The sequence below is a fragment of the Psammomys obesus genome, unplaced genomic scaffold, assembly GCF_907164565.1.
Source record: "Psammomys obesus unplaced genomic scaffold, mPsaObe1.curated_primary_1811, whole genome shotgun sequence".
NCBI classification, from domain to species: Eukaryota; Metazoa; Chordata; class Mammalia; order Rodentia; family Muridae; genus Psammomys; species Psammomys obesus.
Genome location: NW_026596131.1, coordinates 2,845,038 through 2,862,027, shown reverse-complemented (window position 1 = coordinate 2,862,027; position 16,990 = coordinate 2,845,038). Strand labels below are relative to the sequence as shown.

Sequence of the window (16,990 nt, the reverse complement as noted above, 5' to 3'; positions counted from 1 at the left end):
GCCTGTAACTCCAGCCCCAGGAAACCTTTCTGGCCTCTGAGGGCGTTACCCACTGTGTGACATCCACGCACACGGACAAACATTAAACAAAAACACACACCGCAAACACCAAACATGGGCTTAGGAGTACATAAGTGGCCAAGCCATTGAAGAAGCACTCAGGAGGCAGAGGCCAGCCTGGTCTACAGAGAGAGAGTTCCAGGGCAGCCAGGGCATCTTGTCTCACCAAAAAATAAAAATAAAAATACAGCAAAGAAGTCAAATGAGGTAATACACGCCTTTAATTCAGCACTTTGGGGGCAGAAACGGTGGATCTCTGTGAGCTGAAGGCCAGCCCAGGCTACATAGTCTCAAAAAAAATAAAATAAAATAAAATAAATAGGAGGCACCTGGGACTACAGGAGTGCACCACCGTGCCCAGCTTCATTTTGAGTTTTAATCACGGGTCCTCATTAGGGATGCTCAAAGTGACATGAAGACATAACTGGCCTATCGTCTTGGAATGCGTCAAAGACAAGGAGAGACTGAGCCCCGCTGTCTCAGGCTGAAAGAGATGGAGTGTGGTGAATGTGTCTATGGTCCAGACGGAAGGGGCTCCTAAAATCATGGGGACAGAGCCTTTCATTTCTGAGTCAGGATCCCAGTATGTAGACTTGGCTGGCCTAGAACTTGTTATGTAGGTCAGGCTGGCCTCCCGCTCACGGGGCTCTTCCTGCCTCTGCCTCATGAGTACTAGGATTAAAGTCATGCATCACCATGACCAGCAGCGGAAATTGCTTGAGAGCTTGTTTGGACTTGTAGCAGGAGTACAGCTACCAGCATAGCCCTGAGGAATATGGAAACGTTCTCTATTAGGGAAGGTTGCTTTTGACCAAGTATGCAGATTTGGGAGGGGACCTACTTGAGATGCTGAAGGGAGAAAGTGATTTCTGTCTAGGCAGCCAGATCAGCCTTATATCTGGGGACAGAAGCTCATGTACTCAAGACCCTCTAGTCTTTTTGAGATTTTAGACTGGGTCTCCCGTAACTCACGCTGTCCTCAAACTCACTCTACAGCTGAGGAGAACCTTGAACTCATGATCTGTTTGCCTCCACCTCCCGTGTTCTGGTATGACGGGGTACATCACCACACACAGCTGAGACAGAGGCTCTTTTGTGCTTCAGAAGGTTCCCGTGGGGTGGAGACCCAGTTGCCACAGTGCGGGGACAGCTCTGTGGTTCACCTTTGTACTAACTTTTCTTCACGCTTGCTCCCCAGGGCCACTCCGAGTGTGGGTAATAACAGAAGCCAGTATGTGGGGCTTTGCTTTCAGATCTAATCCAGGGCAAGGCAGGAGGGCAGAGGGCTCTAGAATGCATCCTTGGGGGGTGGGATTGCCGCTGTGGAGGGAGGGCAGCAAGGACTCAGAGCCAGGGACCAGGTGGGCAGTGAGGACACTTGCTGTTTTTTGCTTCCCAGGCTCCCCATGTGGGGCTTACTCCATGGTTTCATTACTGGGAAGACTTGAAGCAGGAGGATTATTCAGACGCTAGACTTGCTTGACATCAATTACCTGCATTAGAAAACCTTCTTGGGCTGGAGAGATGGCTCAGAGGTTAAGAGCACTGGCTGCTCTTCCAAAGGCCCTGAGCTCAATTCCCAGCAACCACATGGTGGCTCACAGCCATCTATAGGGAGATCTGGTGCCCTCTTCTGGCATGCAGGTGTACATGCAGGCAGAACATTGTATACATAATAAATAAATAAATCTTAAAAAAGAAAAAAAGAAAAAAAAAGAAAACCTTCTCAAGGGGAAAATGAAAGGCTGTTGACCATGGGCAAGCTGGGAAAGCCAGAGCACCCCTCAGCCTGGTTTTCAGATATCCCTACTTCTCTAGCTAAGGGGAGCTTGTGCTAAGAACCCAAGGACCTCATCGAAGCGTGCTGCAGACAGTAGAGGGCAGAGAGGTATGCCCGGCTGGGAAGAAGGCGCTTGGCACGTGCATCTTTGAGACGTGGGCATCCTTGAGTCTTTTGATCCCTCTAGCTAGGCAAAGCTGATTTCCCACCCTTGCTGGGGACAGCCTCCTCCTCTCTGTACCTGTAGCACGCTGTAGGCAGGTGCGTGAGGCAGATAGTTTGGTGTGTTTGTGTTACAATGAAAATCAGTACCAACTTGTTTAAAAGATTTGTGTTCCTTTTAACTAGGCGTATGTGTGGTTCTATGTGATGGCCTACTTGACTGCAGACCCCTGGAGAATCCGGAGAGAGCATCAGGTCCCTGGAACAGGGGTGTAGGGGGATTCTAATCCAGCAACACGGCTACCCTGGCTGGAATACAGACTCGCCCTTAGCACCTACCTTTGGGTGAAATGCAGACACACCCGTAGTACACACATTGACACGCCTTTCCATGCTTGTCCCTGCTGTACCCCTCATGTATCTGGCATGGCTCGAGGAGATCCTCACTGCCTATTGTATCCCTGGGTATTTGCCCAGTCTGTTGGGCAGATTTCCTGCAGATCAATATGAAGATGTACTCCTATGAAATAACGCTGTTTGGATGAGTTGATGGTTCTCTAATTCCTGATAATGGCTTTGTAGAATTCCTGCTTTTAGTCAAGTAACTTTAAGCCCCGCCTGCAGAATAGCAAAGGGTGTATAAAGAGGCTGAGCCAGCCAGGCTCGGTGGCCCACACCTGTAATCCCTGCACTCAAGGAGGCAGAGAGAGGCAGATCTCTGTGAGTTCAAGGCCAGCCTGGTCTACAAAGTAAGTCCAGGACAGCCAAGGCTACACAGAGAAACCCTGTGAGACTGTGAGTCTTCATGTGTCATAAGCATATAAATTGCACTAAGAATAGGCTTTGGACACATTTATGAGCAAGATAAACATTCATTCTAGGTTAGGACCAAGGATGAGATCACAGGTCTTGGTGTGCATCATGATAAGTGAAAACTATTGCTCTGGACTTTTCAATGACCTCATGGAATGAAAAGATAGCTGAAGAATGTTTAGTTAAATATGATGTTTTTTGTTTTTGTTTTTGAGGTGAACAAAAGCTCGTGATTTTATTTTACTGTCTTCATAACAAAATTACATTAGAACTGGATCAGTTGGCCCTTTCTCCTCTTATTGCCTCTCAATTCAGAATGCTCGCATCTCTTATTAGCCAGCGTTCTCTTAGATCTGGGCTCCATGTGCTCACGTCTCAGCACAATCTTCTTTGTAGTTTTAGCCTTTTTGTGGAAACTAGTCTTAGTCCGCCCACCATAGCTGCTCCCCCTGGGCATACAAAGAATCCTCGAACTTCTTGTACTGTGTCACTTTGTGGGCTGGTGTTTACCACATTCCTTGCAGAATGTCCGGAGGGTCTTAGGAGTGTTCACCGTGTCCATGGGAGCAGTATCGGCTCAGAAAGAAAAGCTAAATGGACAAGCATGTAAACTCCTTAAACCCTGTTAACCTCTGACACAAAGAACTATTGCTTGGAACTTACAACAAACTTGTGGAATGAAGCGACAAAGAAGAAATGTTTAGTTGGACATGAGTAATCAATAATCCTGCAGTGTTTCCCTCTGCATAATGACTTCCTCTGTGTCTGTGATAACTGCTTTTATGGCTATGAGGTAAGTTTTCTTAGAGGGTATAAAAGTCTAAGGACAAGAATAAAAGTTGTTGCTGGTTGGAGCCTCTTGGAGCCTGCTCATCAGAGCTTTGCTCCATCCACCATCTATCAAATATGTGTTGGTCTGTCTGATTGTCTGTAAGTATGTGTGTATGTATGTATGCATGTATATATGTATATAAATATATATGTTTGTATGAGGTTGTTGAAGTTTGTCTTGCTCCATCCACCCAGTGTGTGACTGTATGTAAGTCTGCATGTCTGTATGTCTGTCTGTATCCATGCATGCATGTGTGTATGTGTATGTGTAAAGTTGGATCCCACTTTGCTTCATTCACCAAGTTTCTGTGTGTGTGTGTGTGTGTGTGTGTGTGTGTGTGAATGTGTGGGGTTTTTTTTTTTTTTTTTTCTCCTTTTTCTTTTCTTTCTCTCTCAGCAGCCTAAGCCAGAAGCTATCAGCTCTGGCAGTTAGACAGTTAAAGAAAGTTCAGAGTTTCTCCCCAGTTGTAAAGTACTGGTTCCTAAAGAGTTAATTGCCTGTTGCTACAAGCAGAGGTCCCAAGCCAGCAGCTCTGGCTTCCTCCTTTTCCCTTTTCTCCCTTTAATCTCCTACCAGCAAAGGCTACTTCCCCATATTCTGAGAGCCATTAGCCTCTGGTCCTGTCAACTCTACCATTACTTGCCTCAGTTTACCCTGGTGTCAAAGCTGGACTTTCACATATTTTATTATTTATTTCTAGATGAGAGTGGGCATTTTCAGGGTGGTATGGCCATAGATTTTTTTTATTTTTAATTATGTGTTTAGGTGTATATCTGTGCACCCGAATGAAATACCTACAATTGCCAGAAGAGGAAGATGGACTCTTGGGAAACATTGGCACCTGTGAGTTGAGGGATGTGGATACTGGGAATTAAACTCCCCTCATCCTTGGGAAGATCAGTACGTGCGCATAACTGCTGAGACACTTCCTTAGCCCCAAGGTAATTCCTTTTAAAATTGTGTTGGAAAGGGAGAAAGGTGGAAGCGCACAAAACCAAAGTATTTTACAACTATTTTCAAGCCTTTGATGACAAGATTAGATGCCCAAATTAGCCTAAAGAACGTGTTCAGCCGATGTGAAAAACACAAATTCACTTCAGGGGACCAGGCTTTGTGCTGTAAGACAGGGTCTTTTTCTGTAGACCCAGCTCGCCTCAAACCTGGTATCCTCCTGCCCTGGCCCCTAGGGTGAAACTATGAAGTGCCAGGTGAATTTCCTGTTTCTTCGAACACATCAGCTTCCTGGAAAGTCCTTTAAGCTGGGATGCAGTATCTTCACACCCTAGTGGGTGAGTTCAGAATAGATGTAATCAGCTTTTCTAGCCTCACAGCCTTCTGAAACTGAAAAGGGAAAATAACTCAGTAACCATCAAGCCAGCAGTTAGGGAAACCATCCTCCGACTTGTATGCATGTACCATGGTGTATGCTGGTCCATGCACATAAATAAATAGAACAGATTTTTTTTCTTAATGTAAAAGGTCCCAGGCTGGAGAGAAGGCTCAGTGGTTAAGAGCACTGGCTGCTCTTCCAGAGGACTCCGGTTCCATTCCCAGCACCCACAAGGCAGCTCACAACTGCCTGTAGCTCCAGTTCCAGAGGATCTGACATCCTTGCACCAATACACATAAAATTAAATAAAAATAAAAATTAATTAAAAAATTTAAAGCCCCATGTCTAGGTGGGCAACCTGAAAGATGCAAGTATTAACGGGTCTTTTCCTGGCCTGAATTAAGCAATTTATTTGTGTATATGTGTGTGTGTGTGTGCGCACACACACACACACACACACACACACACACACACACGCATGCATAGTGTGTATATGTGTATATAGGTCCATGAAGCCATAGGGGGCCATCATATGTCCTGCCCTATCTCTCCGTGTCTTATTCTCTTGAGATGGGCTCTTTCACTAAACCTTAAGCTAGGCTGCATGCCAGTGAGTCCCAGAAATCTCTTCATCTCAGAATTGGGGTCACAGGCCCAAGCACAGCCATGCCCAGCTTTTTGCACAAGAGCTGAGGGTCCAAACTCATGCACGTGAGGCAGGCAAGTGCTCTTAGCCCCAGAGACATCTCCCCAGCATCGATTTCTTGAAAATGTTTTAGTAGTGACCCTGCATCCGGGTTTTGAGAGTTTTTTGTTTTTTATTTTTGGTGGTGTTATTGTTTGTTTGTTTGTTTGTTTGTTTATGTTTTTCAAGACAGGGTTTCTCTGTGTAGTCTTGGCTGTCCTAGAACTCACTCTGTAGATCAGGCTGTCTTCAAACTCATAGAGATCCCCCTGCCTCTGACTCACAGAGTGCTGGTATTAAAGGTGTTTCCAGCTTTATCTACCAGGGCTACACAGAGGAACCCTGTCTTGAAAAACCCAAAAGATTTTTATTTTAATCACTGTGCATGTGCGTGTGAGCCCAGGCGCCCATGGAGGCCAGAGACACTGGATTCCTCTGGTCCAGAAGTTACAGCCACCTGCTATGGGTGCTGGGAAGTGAACTCAGGCCGTCTGGAGGCACAGTATATGCTCCTAATTGCCAAGGCACTTCTCCAGCCTGTCTTGGAAGTAAGTAGAGGACAGTCTCTACCCTGCTTTCCCTGCTTCCACCTCTACATCCGTGGGTGCTGTGATTTGTTACTGCTGCCTTACTGGGGTCCCCACACCCCACCCTTAGAGACAAAGCCCCTGCTCACAGTGATGTCGCAAGGACTCACTCTTCTCACATTCCAACAGCACCTCTCGTCCCCAGCACGACTCACCTTGTTCTCGGGATGCCACCTCCCTGAAGACAGGCGTGGCATAGTGCAGCTCCTGAGGTTGCTCTGCGTCTGGGCAAAGACAAAGCATAAGTGTCACCAGGCCAGGGCTTGGATCCTCTGGCCATATGAGGGTGGTGGCCCGGGGCCTAGAGTGAGCGCTTTCCCTTCGGGGTTGCGGAAACATGTTGCTGTCACTCCAAGTCTGGCCCAGGCCCCTGCCTGGCAAGGTGGGGCTGGCAGAAATCGGGAGCTGCTCTATCAGGGCTTGCACAGTGCTCAGAATGTGGCCAGGGCTCTGATGAGCCGACTAGATCGAATCCCTTAGTTAGCTAGGCCCTTCCCCCATGAAGTATCCAACATGCAATGTCAGCTTTGATAAGTGGATAAATATTGCATGGTCTGGTGACTCTAGCTAGTCATTAAATACTACAGTCTTGACAAGTCCTGAGGGAGCAGTTTCATGTACTTTCACTTACTCCAGCGCTTGGCTGGCATGTGTGGAGCCCTGGACTTGATCCCAAGCATCGCAGAAAACAAACAACGAGATGTGCTTGCTTCTGCAGCATGGAGGCTGAAACAGAAAGATACAGAGGAAGAGCCAGGAACAGGGAGACTGGGGGAGGCTGAGGCAGGCGGAGCTCTGTGACTTTGAGGCCAGCCTGGTCTGTGAAGAGAGTCCAGGACAGCCAAGGCTACACAGAGAAACCCTGCCTCGACAAACAAAACAAAACAAAAAGATACAGAGGAGATCACCATGGCCTACCTCATGTAAGGATGATACACAAATTAAGTCATGTTTGTAATCCTAGGACATGGAAGGAAAAAGCAGGAGGTTTGTTAGGAGTTTGAGGCCAGCCTGGGCTCCACAGTGAGTTCAAGGCCAGCCGAGGTTAGATGCTAATAAAAACAAGTGAAAGATGTGAACAAACAAAAACAAAGACTCTGTTCCCACATAACTCTCTGTTGCACATGGTAAATGTGTATAGTTCTGTTTGGTGTTTTGTTTTGCGACAGGATTTCTGTGGGGTTTTGTTGTTTGGTTGGTTGGTTGGTTTTGGTTTTTTGAGACAGGTTTCTCTGTGCATCCTTGGCTGTCCTGGACTCTCTTTGTATATCAGGCTGGCCTTGAACTCACACAGATCCTCCTGCCTCTGCCTCCCTGAGTGCTGGGATTACAGGCATGCACCACCGCACCGGGCTTCAAAAACCCTTTTAGGAAGACGATCATGAAAGACTTTGAGATACAGCATGGATCATCCCACACTAATATAAAGTCATCTCTAAGATGTGTTAAATGAAAATAAATAAATAAATAAATAAATAAATAAATAAATAAATAAATAAATAAAAGGCTATAATGGCCCACTAGTGACATGCTACATCCGGTCCCGTGAGCTCTGAACGCCAGCCCTAGGCCCTGGAGAGTGAGATGGGAGAGGAGAACCAGATGGGGTTCTCTGTTACCTTGCTTCCTATTTTGTTTTTAAGCTCCTGTCTTTGGAGAATCTTTTTTTTTTTTTTTTACAACGCTGTGTAGAGCACTTATCTAGCATGTGTGACACCTTGGGTTCAAGTCCCAGCACCACGCCATGCCATATATACACATGTATACAGCCACCGCCAAACCAAACTGGTCAAACCAGCCAGCAAAGCCCTTTACCTGTTTGAGTTTCACTGATGTTTGCATACAGCGCACCTTGCTCTTCTCCAGAGCCCTTGGACATATTCCCTCTCAGAGCTTTTCCTGCCCCAACAACAACAAAGTCACAGAATCATCACACTGAACCAATTTAGACATGTTTTTCCTGTCTTCTCTGCCGAGGGACAGAATCTCCCATGATTCTAACTGACCTGCCTCAGTGGCTTCCACTAGTGAGGGGAAAAAAGTCATAGATTTGTATACAACACCCGCTCCCCTGATCCAGGGGCCTCCTGACCAGGCTCTGTGAGGTCTTAGCCTACATATTGTATTGGAAATTGATGTTTTCTTTCCTCCCTGAAAGAAACAGTTAGTAGGAAAGCTTTGAGTTTTCTTCAAGAGATGAGTGAGACAACTGAGTTCTGTGTCAGCAGAAATCAAAAATCTCTTTTGTTTTTTCAAGACAGGGTTTCTTCCTTGTAGCCCTGGCTGTCCTGGAACTTGCTCCGTAGACCAGGCTGGCCTCGAACTCACAGAGCTCTGCCTGCCGTTGCCTCCTGAGTGCTGGGATTAGCAGCATGTGCCACCTCTACCTGACTGAAATTAAAAACAAAACAAAACAAAACAAAAAACAAAAAAAACCTTAATGCCACCCTGACAAAAACTCAGGGTGGTTTTGTTGTTTGTAGAAAAGGGACACGTGTTTTTGAGATGTTTGACAAGCTGGGGTTTTAGGGCATAGGTTTGTCCTAGCATCTGTGCTGGGCCTTGTGCAAGCTAGGAGGGCTGCGCTGCATCCCCAGCTGCTTTTCAACATTTTTATCAACCGGCGCCTGCCCTGTGACCTGTGTCCGTGCAGAAATGGAGGCAGCACAGACGTCTGACATCTGTGAGCGAGCCTCAGTGATTCCCGACACTATCTCCATACCCCTATCCCACAGGCCGGAGGGTTGAGGCCCAGAGAAGCAAAGCCTCCAGGTACCCAACAGCCCTAGGCTTGGCGCCTTGTGTGCTGAGGTACAAATGCTATTTTGTGCAAATCTAGATATTTCTCCTCACATGTGTGCCCAGGGAAAGGGCAACTTTGGTATCTTTCCCAGAGAGGGCTTAGAGGAGACTAGGGAAAGCCTTCTCCCTGGATACGGAGGGTTTGTTGTCTCTGTGGTCCATCAAGTGGGAAGGCAGAGACACATTTCCATCCAACTTCACACACCAAGCCTCCAGCAGGCGGCTGAGAAACGGAAGGCTCCACCCCTCGAGGGGCTTCAGCTTTGGACCAACTGTATGATGTACAGTGAGCTTCAGGAGCCTCTTGTTATAAATACAGCTATGGACACAGCAGCGCTGTTGGCAATAGCCAGAAGATGGAAGCAACTCGAGCATGACCATCACCAGGGGTGGGGAAATGATGTGAGGTGTGCATACAGATCAGAGGGTTCCCCAGCCGAAAACAGAAAGACATTCTGATATGCAAAAGAAACCTAACACCACAGGACAGCCCCTGGGGATGGGGCACAGTTGGCTGAGTTCTTGCCTAGTGAGCAGAGAGGCCTGAGTTCATCCTGCACTCCTGTGAGCCAACCAGAAAGGAGGGCCAGAAGTTCAAGGTTATCCTCAACTACCTGGTGAGTAGGAAGCTCTAGCCTCAGATACAGGAGAACCAGTCACAAAATAGAGCAAGGCAGACAGCTTACTGCTGCATGATTGCACTCAGATGAAATCCTGGAACAGTTATGTCTGTGGAGACAGAAAGCAGAACAGTAGCTACGGAGCAGGAGGAACAGAATGAGGAATTGTCTCGTGGGTTCCACGGCTTTCGTGTCTCACGGCATTGGGTTTCAGCCTGCGAAGCTGGCAGAGGTGTGGCTGGGGGTTTCTGATGGTCTCCCAACAGAGGTCGGGACTGAATGTCACCGACACACACGTATGAACTGGTTGGACTGGGAGCGGACGGTGTGACCATGTAAGCTCTTGTTCAGCACATGACAGGGCCTCAGTCAGTAAAAGAATAAAAAAAAAAAAAAAAGAGGGGGAGTAAAATAGCGAGTTTCACTGTGTGTATATTTCAGCATAAATTGATGGAGGAAGCATGGGGATGCAGCTCAGTTGGGAGAGTCTTGCCTAGCACGCAGGAAGCCCTAGGTTTCACCCCTGCTGACACGCAAATTGGATGTAGGAACATGCGCTTGCAATCCCAGCACTGGGGATGTGAAGGCAGGAGGATCAGGAGTCCAGGTCATTCTCAACAGCAAGGTGAGACTAAGGCCATCCTGGGCTACAAGAGACCCAGTTTCAAACAAAACAAAAAACAAAAACTGTATAAACTGGGAGTGGTGGTGCACACCTGTAAGCTCAGCCCTCTCAAGCTGAGACAGGAGCATCACTGTGAGTTCAAAGCCAGCCAGGTACACATAGCGAAATCCGAACACAAAAGAAGAGCGCAGAAATGATTACTAATTTTCAGATGGAAACTGCAGAATTCTAAGGCAATCGTAGGGACTAGGGGGGCATAGAGCTGCGTGTACAGGTTCTGTCTGCCTGAGGCTGGCTCTCCAGGTAACCTGCGCAAGAAGGGTTTCACTGAGGATCCAAAGAGGGCCTCGTGAAGTCTGTCTGCTCACTCCTAATTTCTCATATCGCTCTCTCTCTCTCTCTCTCTCTCTCTCTCTCTCTGTCTCTCTCTAGTTTTTTGAGACAAGGTTTCTCTAGGTAGCCCTGGCTGTCCTAGAACTTGCCCTGTAGACCAGGCTGGCCTCCAACTCAGAGATCCACCAGCCTCCACCCCTGAGTGCCGCCGCCACCAGGCTTCCCTCCCCACTCTGTTCTGGCTGAGTGTGAACATCACAGGAACACACCAGGGAGAACTTACTTTTTCTGCATTTTGATTGAATCAAAAAACCCAGGACTAGGATTATTAGCAGCAGCCCCAGGAACAGCCCCAGGAGCAGCGGCGGCGGCAGACAGGAAGGACAGCTCTCTTCTTCTGGAAGAAAATTCATAGGTCACCACTGGCTCCCTCCTCCCATGACACTGCAAGTGCTCCAGGGAGGACCGTCCTGGCTGCCTCCTGAGTTCACCAACACACTGTGTGATCCCAGTAATCCAGGCACGGGTGTTTAACAGGCAGCTCTTACTCATCACCTCCCATATAGTCCTAGTGGGTACTCAAAGGATAGCCAACCATACCAAGCGCAGCCCCACCCCTTACTCCAGCTCTTGGCCCCAGGGCAAATGACCTAAAAAGCCACATGCACAGTTGGGGCCCAGGTAAATAGCTAATCTGACTAACCCATGTAGTGTGGCACCAGCCAGGGGCTGAGAAATTGGGGGGGAGGGGGATGGCGGTGGACAGGCTGTTTCTTTGCTTCAGGGAACTGACTTGCAGACTTCATGGCCTATTTATTATTTCTCTCCTTGAACTTGCTAGGCAGCTGAGCCTAGCCTTAAACTCCCGGTCCTCCTGCTTCCAATTCCCAAACGCTGGGGTTACAGGTGTGTGTAGCACACTTGGCAGTTGGCCTGTTTGTTTTTATTTTACTTTATTTTTGGTTTTTTGAGACAGGGTCTCTCTCTATATGTAGCCCTGGCTGTCCTGGAACTCACTCTATCAAGCTGGCCTCAAACTCAGAGATCTGTCTGCCTCTGGCTCCAGAGTGGTGGGATTGAAGGCATGTGCCACCACACTTGGCTTCAGTTTGTTTATTCTTAAGGATGAATACAGTCAAAAAATTATTTAGTCTGTATACATTCACCCACTCACACGCATGCAGAAAACATATAGATGGTGTAGAAGCCAGACTTCTTATGGGAGCCGCTTCTTTCCACCATGTGGATACCAGGATCAAGTCATCAGACTTGGTGGCAAGCCCCTCCACCCACTGAGCCATGATTCTGCCAAGGAACCAGTGTTGAGCATGCAGTGGAGAGCTGGCTTATTCTCAACCCCAAAGTGCCATAACTCTCTAACTGGGTTTTCATTTATAGAACTCAGTTGCACAAGAGTTCTCACTTCCTCTAAAAAGCAGAAGTGGCCTTGCTAAATCGATTCAAGGGAAACTTAAAACCGGAAATGCAGGGCCCTGGTCTGCTGTCAAATCCTACTCTTGTTTTGTTTCTATAGATTTTATTTAGTTTTATTTACTTGTCTTCTTTTTTTTGAGACAGGGTCTCTCTATGTAGTGTTAGCTGTCCTGAAACTCCATATGTGGACCAGGCTGGCCTTGAACCCGCAGAGATCCACCTGCCTCTGCCTCCCAAGTGCTGGCTAGATTTATTTTATGTGTTTGACATTTTGCCTGCATATATGTGTGCACCACCTGTGTGCAGTGGCCACGGAGGCCAGAAGAAGGCTTTGGATTCCCTGGAACTGGAGTGAAAGATGGCTGTGATTCACTGTGTGGGTGCTGGGAAATGAACCTGGGCCCTCTGGAAGATCATTAAATGTTCTTAACCCCTGAGCCACCTCTCCAGCTTCCCCACTCTATTTTTGGGAAGAATCCAGCGCTATGATGTGTTATGCTGCTTGTGTGTGATGGTTGTGCTGGTTAATAGCGGTGTGCTTCTATTACGTCAGTGAAATGTGAGCAACCATCTCCCGCTCCTGCTGCTGTGCCATCCCTGTCAGGATGGGCGTGTCACCGTAATGAGATGTGGCTGGGCAGGAAGGGGGCTAGCTCCCGAAGCTTCAGGCTTCAGGGGATGAAGACCAGTAGGTGGGCTAATCTTGGTTAGACTAGGGAGGGACTAGGAGATCCGTGGAGCACTTTCATAGGCATTAGCTAAGCAGGGAGGACCCTCTCTGAGGTGGGATCACCCTCTTTTAAATTGAGGGCCCAGATGGACGAGTAGAGAAAGGAGAAAGCCTTCAGCAAGCGCTCTAAACTGATGAGCCACGTTCCTTCCAGGCTCTTGTTTTCAACCACCAAGAGCCCCTCCCACCACAGGAGAGAATCCCATCAGCCGTTGGCCCTCCATCATATAGAGAGATGTACTTACTGGCGGCGATGGTGAAGTTGAATTCTTGACTGTATTTCCACACGCTGGAAACATTGGCTTTGCATTTGTAGGGGCCTGTTTCGCTGGCGCTGGAGATCTTCGGGTGAAAAGTCACGTCCTTCCCTCGTCTTTTCTTGCTATCGAGGTGTCTCTTACCCAAAAATAGCAAATAAGTGATGTCTCCTGACGTATTCTTGCAGAAGCAAGTCAGAGGTACCTTTTGGCCTATTCTGACCACGGTCATATTTGAGTATAAGTTTGGACAAGGTAATTCTGCAAAAACAAAATGACATAGCTGTCTTCATTAGAACCATTCCTGGCCGTTTGGGTGGCAGAGTGCTTGCCTGGCACAAAATCCTGAGCACAACATAAATTAGGCATGATGCCTGCAATTCCAGCTCTTGGAAGATGAAGGCAAGAAGCCAGGAGTTCAAGGCTATCCTTAGCTGTGCAGGGGGTCCAAAGCCAGGCTGGACTGCGTGAGCCCCAGTGTGATAGCTAAGTTGGCAGTGTGATAGGCAAGTTGGCAGGATCTACAATCATCTAGGGGGTTGATTCCAGGTTTGTCTGTGAGGAAGTTCCTAGATTGAGTTAACTAGGGGAAGAAGGTCCTCCCGGATTGTGGGTGGTCCGTCAAAAGCCGGGGTTCCCAGACTGAAAGAAAAGAAGCCAGAGAAACAATGCACCAAGCGTCTACTGTCTACCGTCATCTCTTCCCAGCTTCCCGGCTGTGGGAGCCTTGCAGCCACTGCCAAAGATGGCTGCCGTCATGACTTCCCAGCCACCATGGGCCCTGGAACTGTGAGTCAGGTTGACCCTTCCCCATTCAGTTGCTTCTTATTAGATATTTGCTCACAGTTGTGAGAAGAGTAATGAACACACCCTTTTTCAAGACAGAACCAAACACCTTAGGGAACCTTCGTTCCCCCAGCAACGCCCCCATCTCCCCTTTGTTCTTCAGGTGTGCCGAGGCCCCAGGGTGTGCACACCCACGCTCCCTATTGCACTCTTGTTTGCTTTTCCCCAGATAGAGACTCCCTTATCGCACATCTCTCTCTATGTGTTTGTTTGGCTTTGACAAGGGATTTAACTTGCTGTTTGTATTGCTTTTCAGGTAAGCATCGCCACATTTTCTTATCATCAAATCCATTTCCTATAAGCCAGGGGCAGGCCTGCAGCTTTGAATCTTTCATTGAATCACCCAGCACAAATCCAGGTCCCACATTAAATTCTTTTAAGCTCTACTGTTGGGTGCTCCCCAGACTCCCCAGGACCCGTCTCTCTCCTGTCATGATCACAGCTGTAATTTCAGCACTTGAGGGAAGGAGGCAAATGCTTCGAGAATTCAAGGTACAGTCTCTTCTACATAGTGAGTGCTAGGCTGTGTGGCAAGATCTTATCACCAACAACCCACAAAAACAAAACAAAAAACCAACTAAACAACCCAATTACTGATCCTGGCTGCTTCTGGGAGTGGAGGGGAGACTGACTGGGGGTATACAACATCTTTCTTTCTTTTGCTTTTTCGAGATAGGGTAGCCTTGGCTGTCCTGGAACTCACTCTGTAGACCAGGTTGGCCTCAAACTCACAGAGATCCACCTGCTTCTGCCTCCCAAGCGCTGGGATCAAAGGCCCGCACCACCATCACCTAGCTGACAACAGCACTTTCAATATTACGTGGTTGGCGTACACTGAAGGAGATATATATACCAGAGACCGTGCGGAGGAACAAGGATTGTGGCATTCCCGAGCACAGAGGAAAGAAATCACACTCAACCGTGATCAGTTGATGTGCCCAGGCTGCCAGCTGCTGGGCAACATGCCAGGCTCAGCAGCAAAGTGCTCTGACTCCTGGTAGAGTCCCTCCTATGCCTGAATTAATTCAGAATGTGTCCCAGTGGCCATGGTGGGCTGTAAACCAGCATTTGAGAATTCAGGAGTTCTAGTCTAGCTTTGGCCATATAATGAAGTTTGAGGCCGGCCTGAGCTACTCGAGGCTCAAAAGTAAAAAAATAAATAAAATTTACAAAGATTATGTAAGGGTTTTCTAGCCAAAAATGATAACAGAAGAAGTTTGAAGTTTTTCATAGTAAAAACAGTCTCAAGACTTTGCCACCAAGTTTCAGGTGGAAAAAAAAAATGCTACAACCAACTCTCTCTCTGCACTTGGCTTATTTCCTGACTAGAAAATAACTGAAAGGCTTTGCTCTTGGTTGCTAAAAACACAGAAACACCCATATATTAATGTTCATGTGCAAAGCCAGCTATCTGACCATTTGGAAGAACATGCTTTTAGGAAATGAAACTTACTGTTTCATCTGGGTCAGGTGACACATGCCTTTTATCCCAGCACTCAGGAGACAGAAGCAGTCGGATCTCTGTGACTTTGAGGCCAGCCTGGTCTACAAAGCAAGTTCCAGGACAGCCAGGGCTCTATTACACAGACAAACCCTATAAAAAAAAAAAAAAAAAAAAAAAAAAAAAAAAAAAAAAAAAAAAAAAAGAAAGAAAGAAAGAAAGAAAAAAAGAAAAAAAGAAAAAAAGAAAAAGAAAGAAACTTACCTTTTATTTTTTTCTTCTTATCATCCACTGCAGCATTTTGAACTGAAAGAGAAAAGGGAAGATTTTTTTTTTAAAGCTCATTTTCGTATGATGTTTTAAGAGCTGATTTTTGTTTCTTTGTCTTTGTTTTTTGAGACAGGGTCTCACTATGTAGCTCTGGCTGGCCTAGAACTCTCTCTATGTAGACCAGGCTGGCCTTGAACTCTCTCTATGTAGACCAGACTGGCCTCACACTCAGAGCTCCACCTGCTTTTGCATCCCAAGCACTGAGAATAAAGTTGTGAGCCGTTATTCCCAGCTGAGAGTCAGTTCTTAAGACATTGGATCAGGCTTACGTGTGGTAGAAAGAAAAAGAGCCCAGAGGAACAGTTTGTCCACCCGGCTCCTCATTTTCCCTTGAATGAGACAAGAGAGAGGCACAAGGCGGAGCCACGGTCACCCATCTAAGGGATGCTGCCTCAGAGCGAGGGGTGGCCTCTCAGATTCCTCTGCCCAAGCACATGCTGGGAGGAAGAGGATTTAGACAAGTTTATGAGACATGACTCGTAGTTGGTTCAACGCCCCTCGAGTTCCTGGAACGGACTCTGAGCAGCTGCTCTGACCGCAAGGCCTCCTTCCTCACTCTCTCTCTGTCTGTCTCTGCCCTCACACTGTGATGGCTAACGTTATGTTTTAAGCTGAGGTGGCAGTGATTAAGAGATCTTTAAAACAAAAATGAAAATTACCTCTAACGTGTAAGCCCCAATAGCCCAAGGAGAGATAACTTCCTGGAGTGCTGTTGGCCATGTTAAGATTACAAGCCCATGTTTTTGCTTCTTTAAACAAGCTTGGTTACCCCAATAGCACAGGCTATCACAGTCTGGGGGAACATAGGCAGGAAATATGTCTGCATGCCTCCTTGCCCCTGATTGGACAAAGGTGGCAAGTATGTAGCCTTGTGGATTTTTGCCTTTCTTGAGCCTCTGTAATTTGGTGACATACCCTGGGAATCCTGAGGACGGACCTGGCCAGTGGTCATTGTCCTGGCCAGCGGTCATTGTCCTGGCCAGCATTTCTGGCTTCAAGTTTGGCTCAAAATTTGTGATAATGGTCTTATTCTCACCCAGTAGAATTAACACCCATCCTGAGCTGCCTGGGAGGTGAGCCACGGGCCCCAAAACTATCTACGCATGTGGGTACCCACCAGGGTCGGAACCAAAGTTACAGGCCGCTGCGAGTCTCCTGATGTGGGCACTGGGACCTGAGCTCGGGTCCTCTGCAAGAGCAGCAGCCACTCCCACCCTGAGCCAGCCCCTCCAGCCCCAGCGTGGCTGTAGGTTAGTTCCGTCATTAAAGATGCTTCCTGGTATTCAAAGAAATTAGTATCAATTACAAATGGTAGTCCACCCT

At 47.5% G+C, this 16,990-nt stretch overlaps 1 protein-coding gene across 1 annotated transcript; it reads right to left on the bottom strand.

Annotated features, from left to right (window-relative positions):
- Nucleotides 1-4,368: 4,368 nt before the first annotated feature.
- On the bottom strand, nucleotides 4,369-16,044 carry Milr1 (mast cell immunoglobulin like receptor 1). Its single transcript, XM_055592535.1, is given in 8 exon segments — nucleotides 4,369-4,988; nucleotides 6,405-6,473; nucleotides 8,065-8,148; nucleotides 10,913-11,026; nucleotides 13,039-13,311; nucleotides 15,602-15,643; nucleotides 15,937-15,991; nucleotides 15,994-16,044. Coding segments are annotated over 8 exon segments (747 nt in total). The 3' UTR covers nucleotides 4,369-4,929.
- Nucleotides 16,045-16,990: the final 946 nt, after the last annotated feature.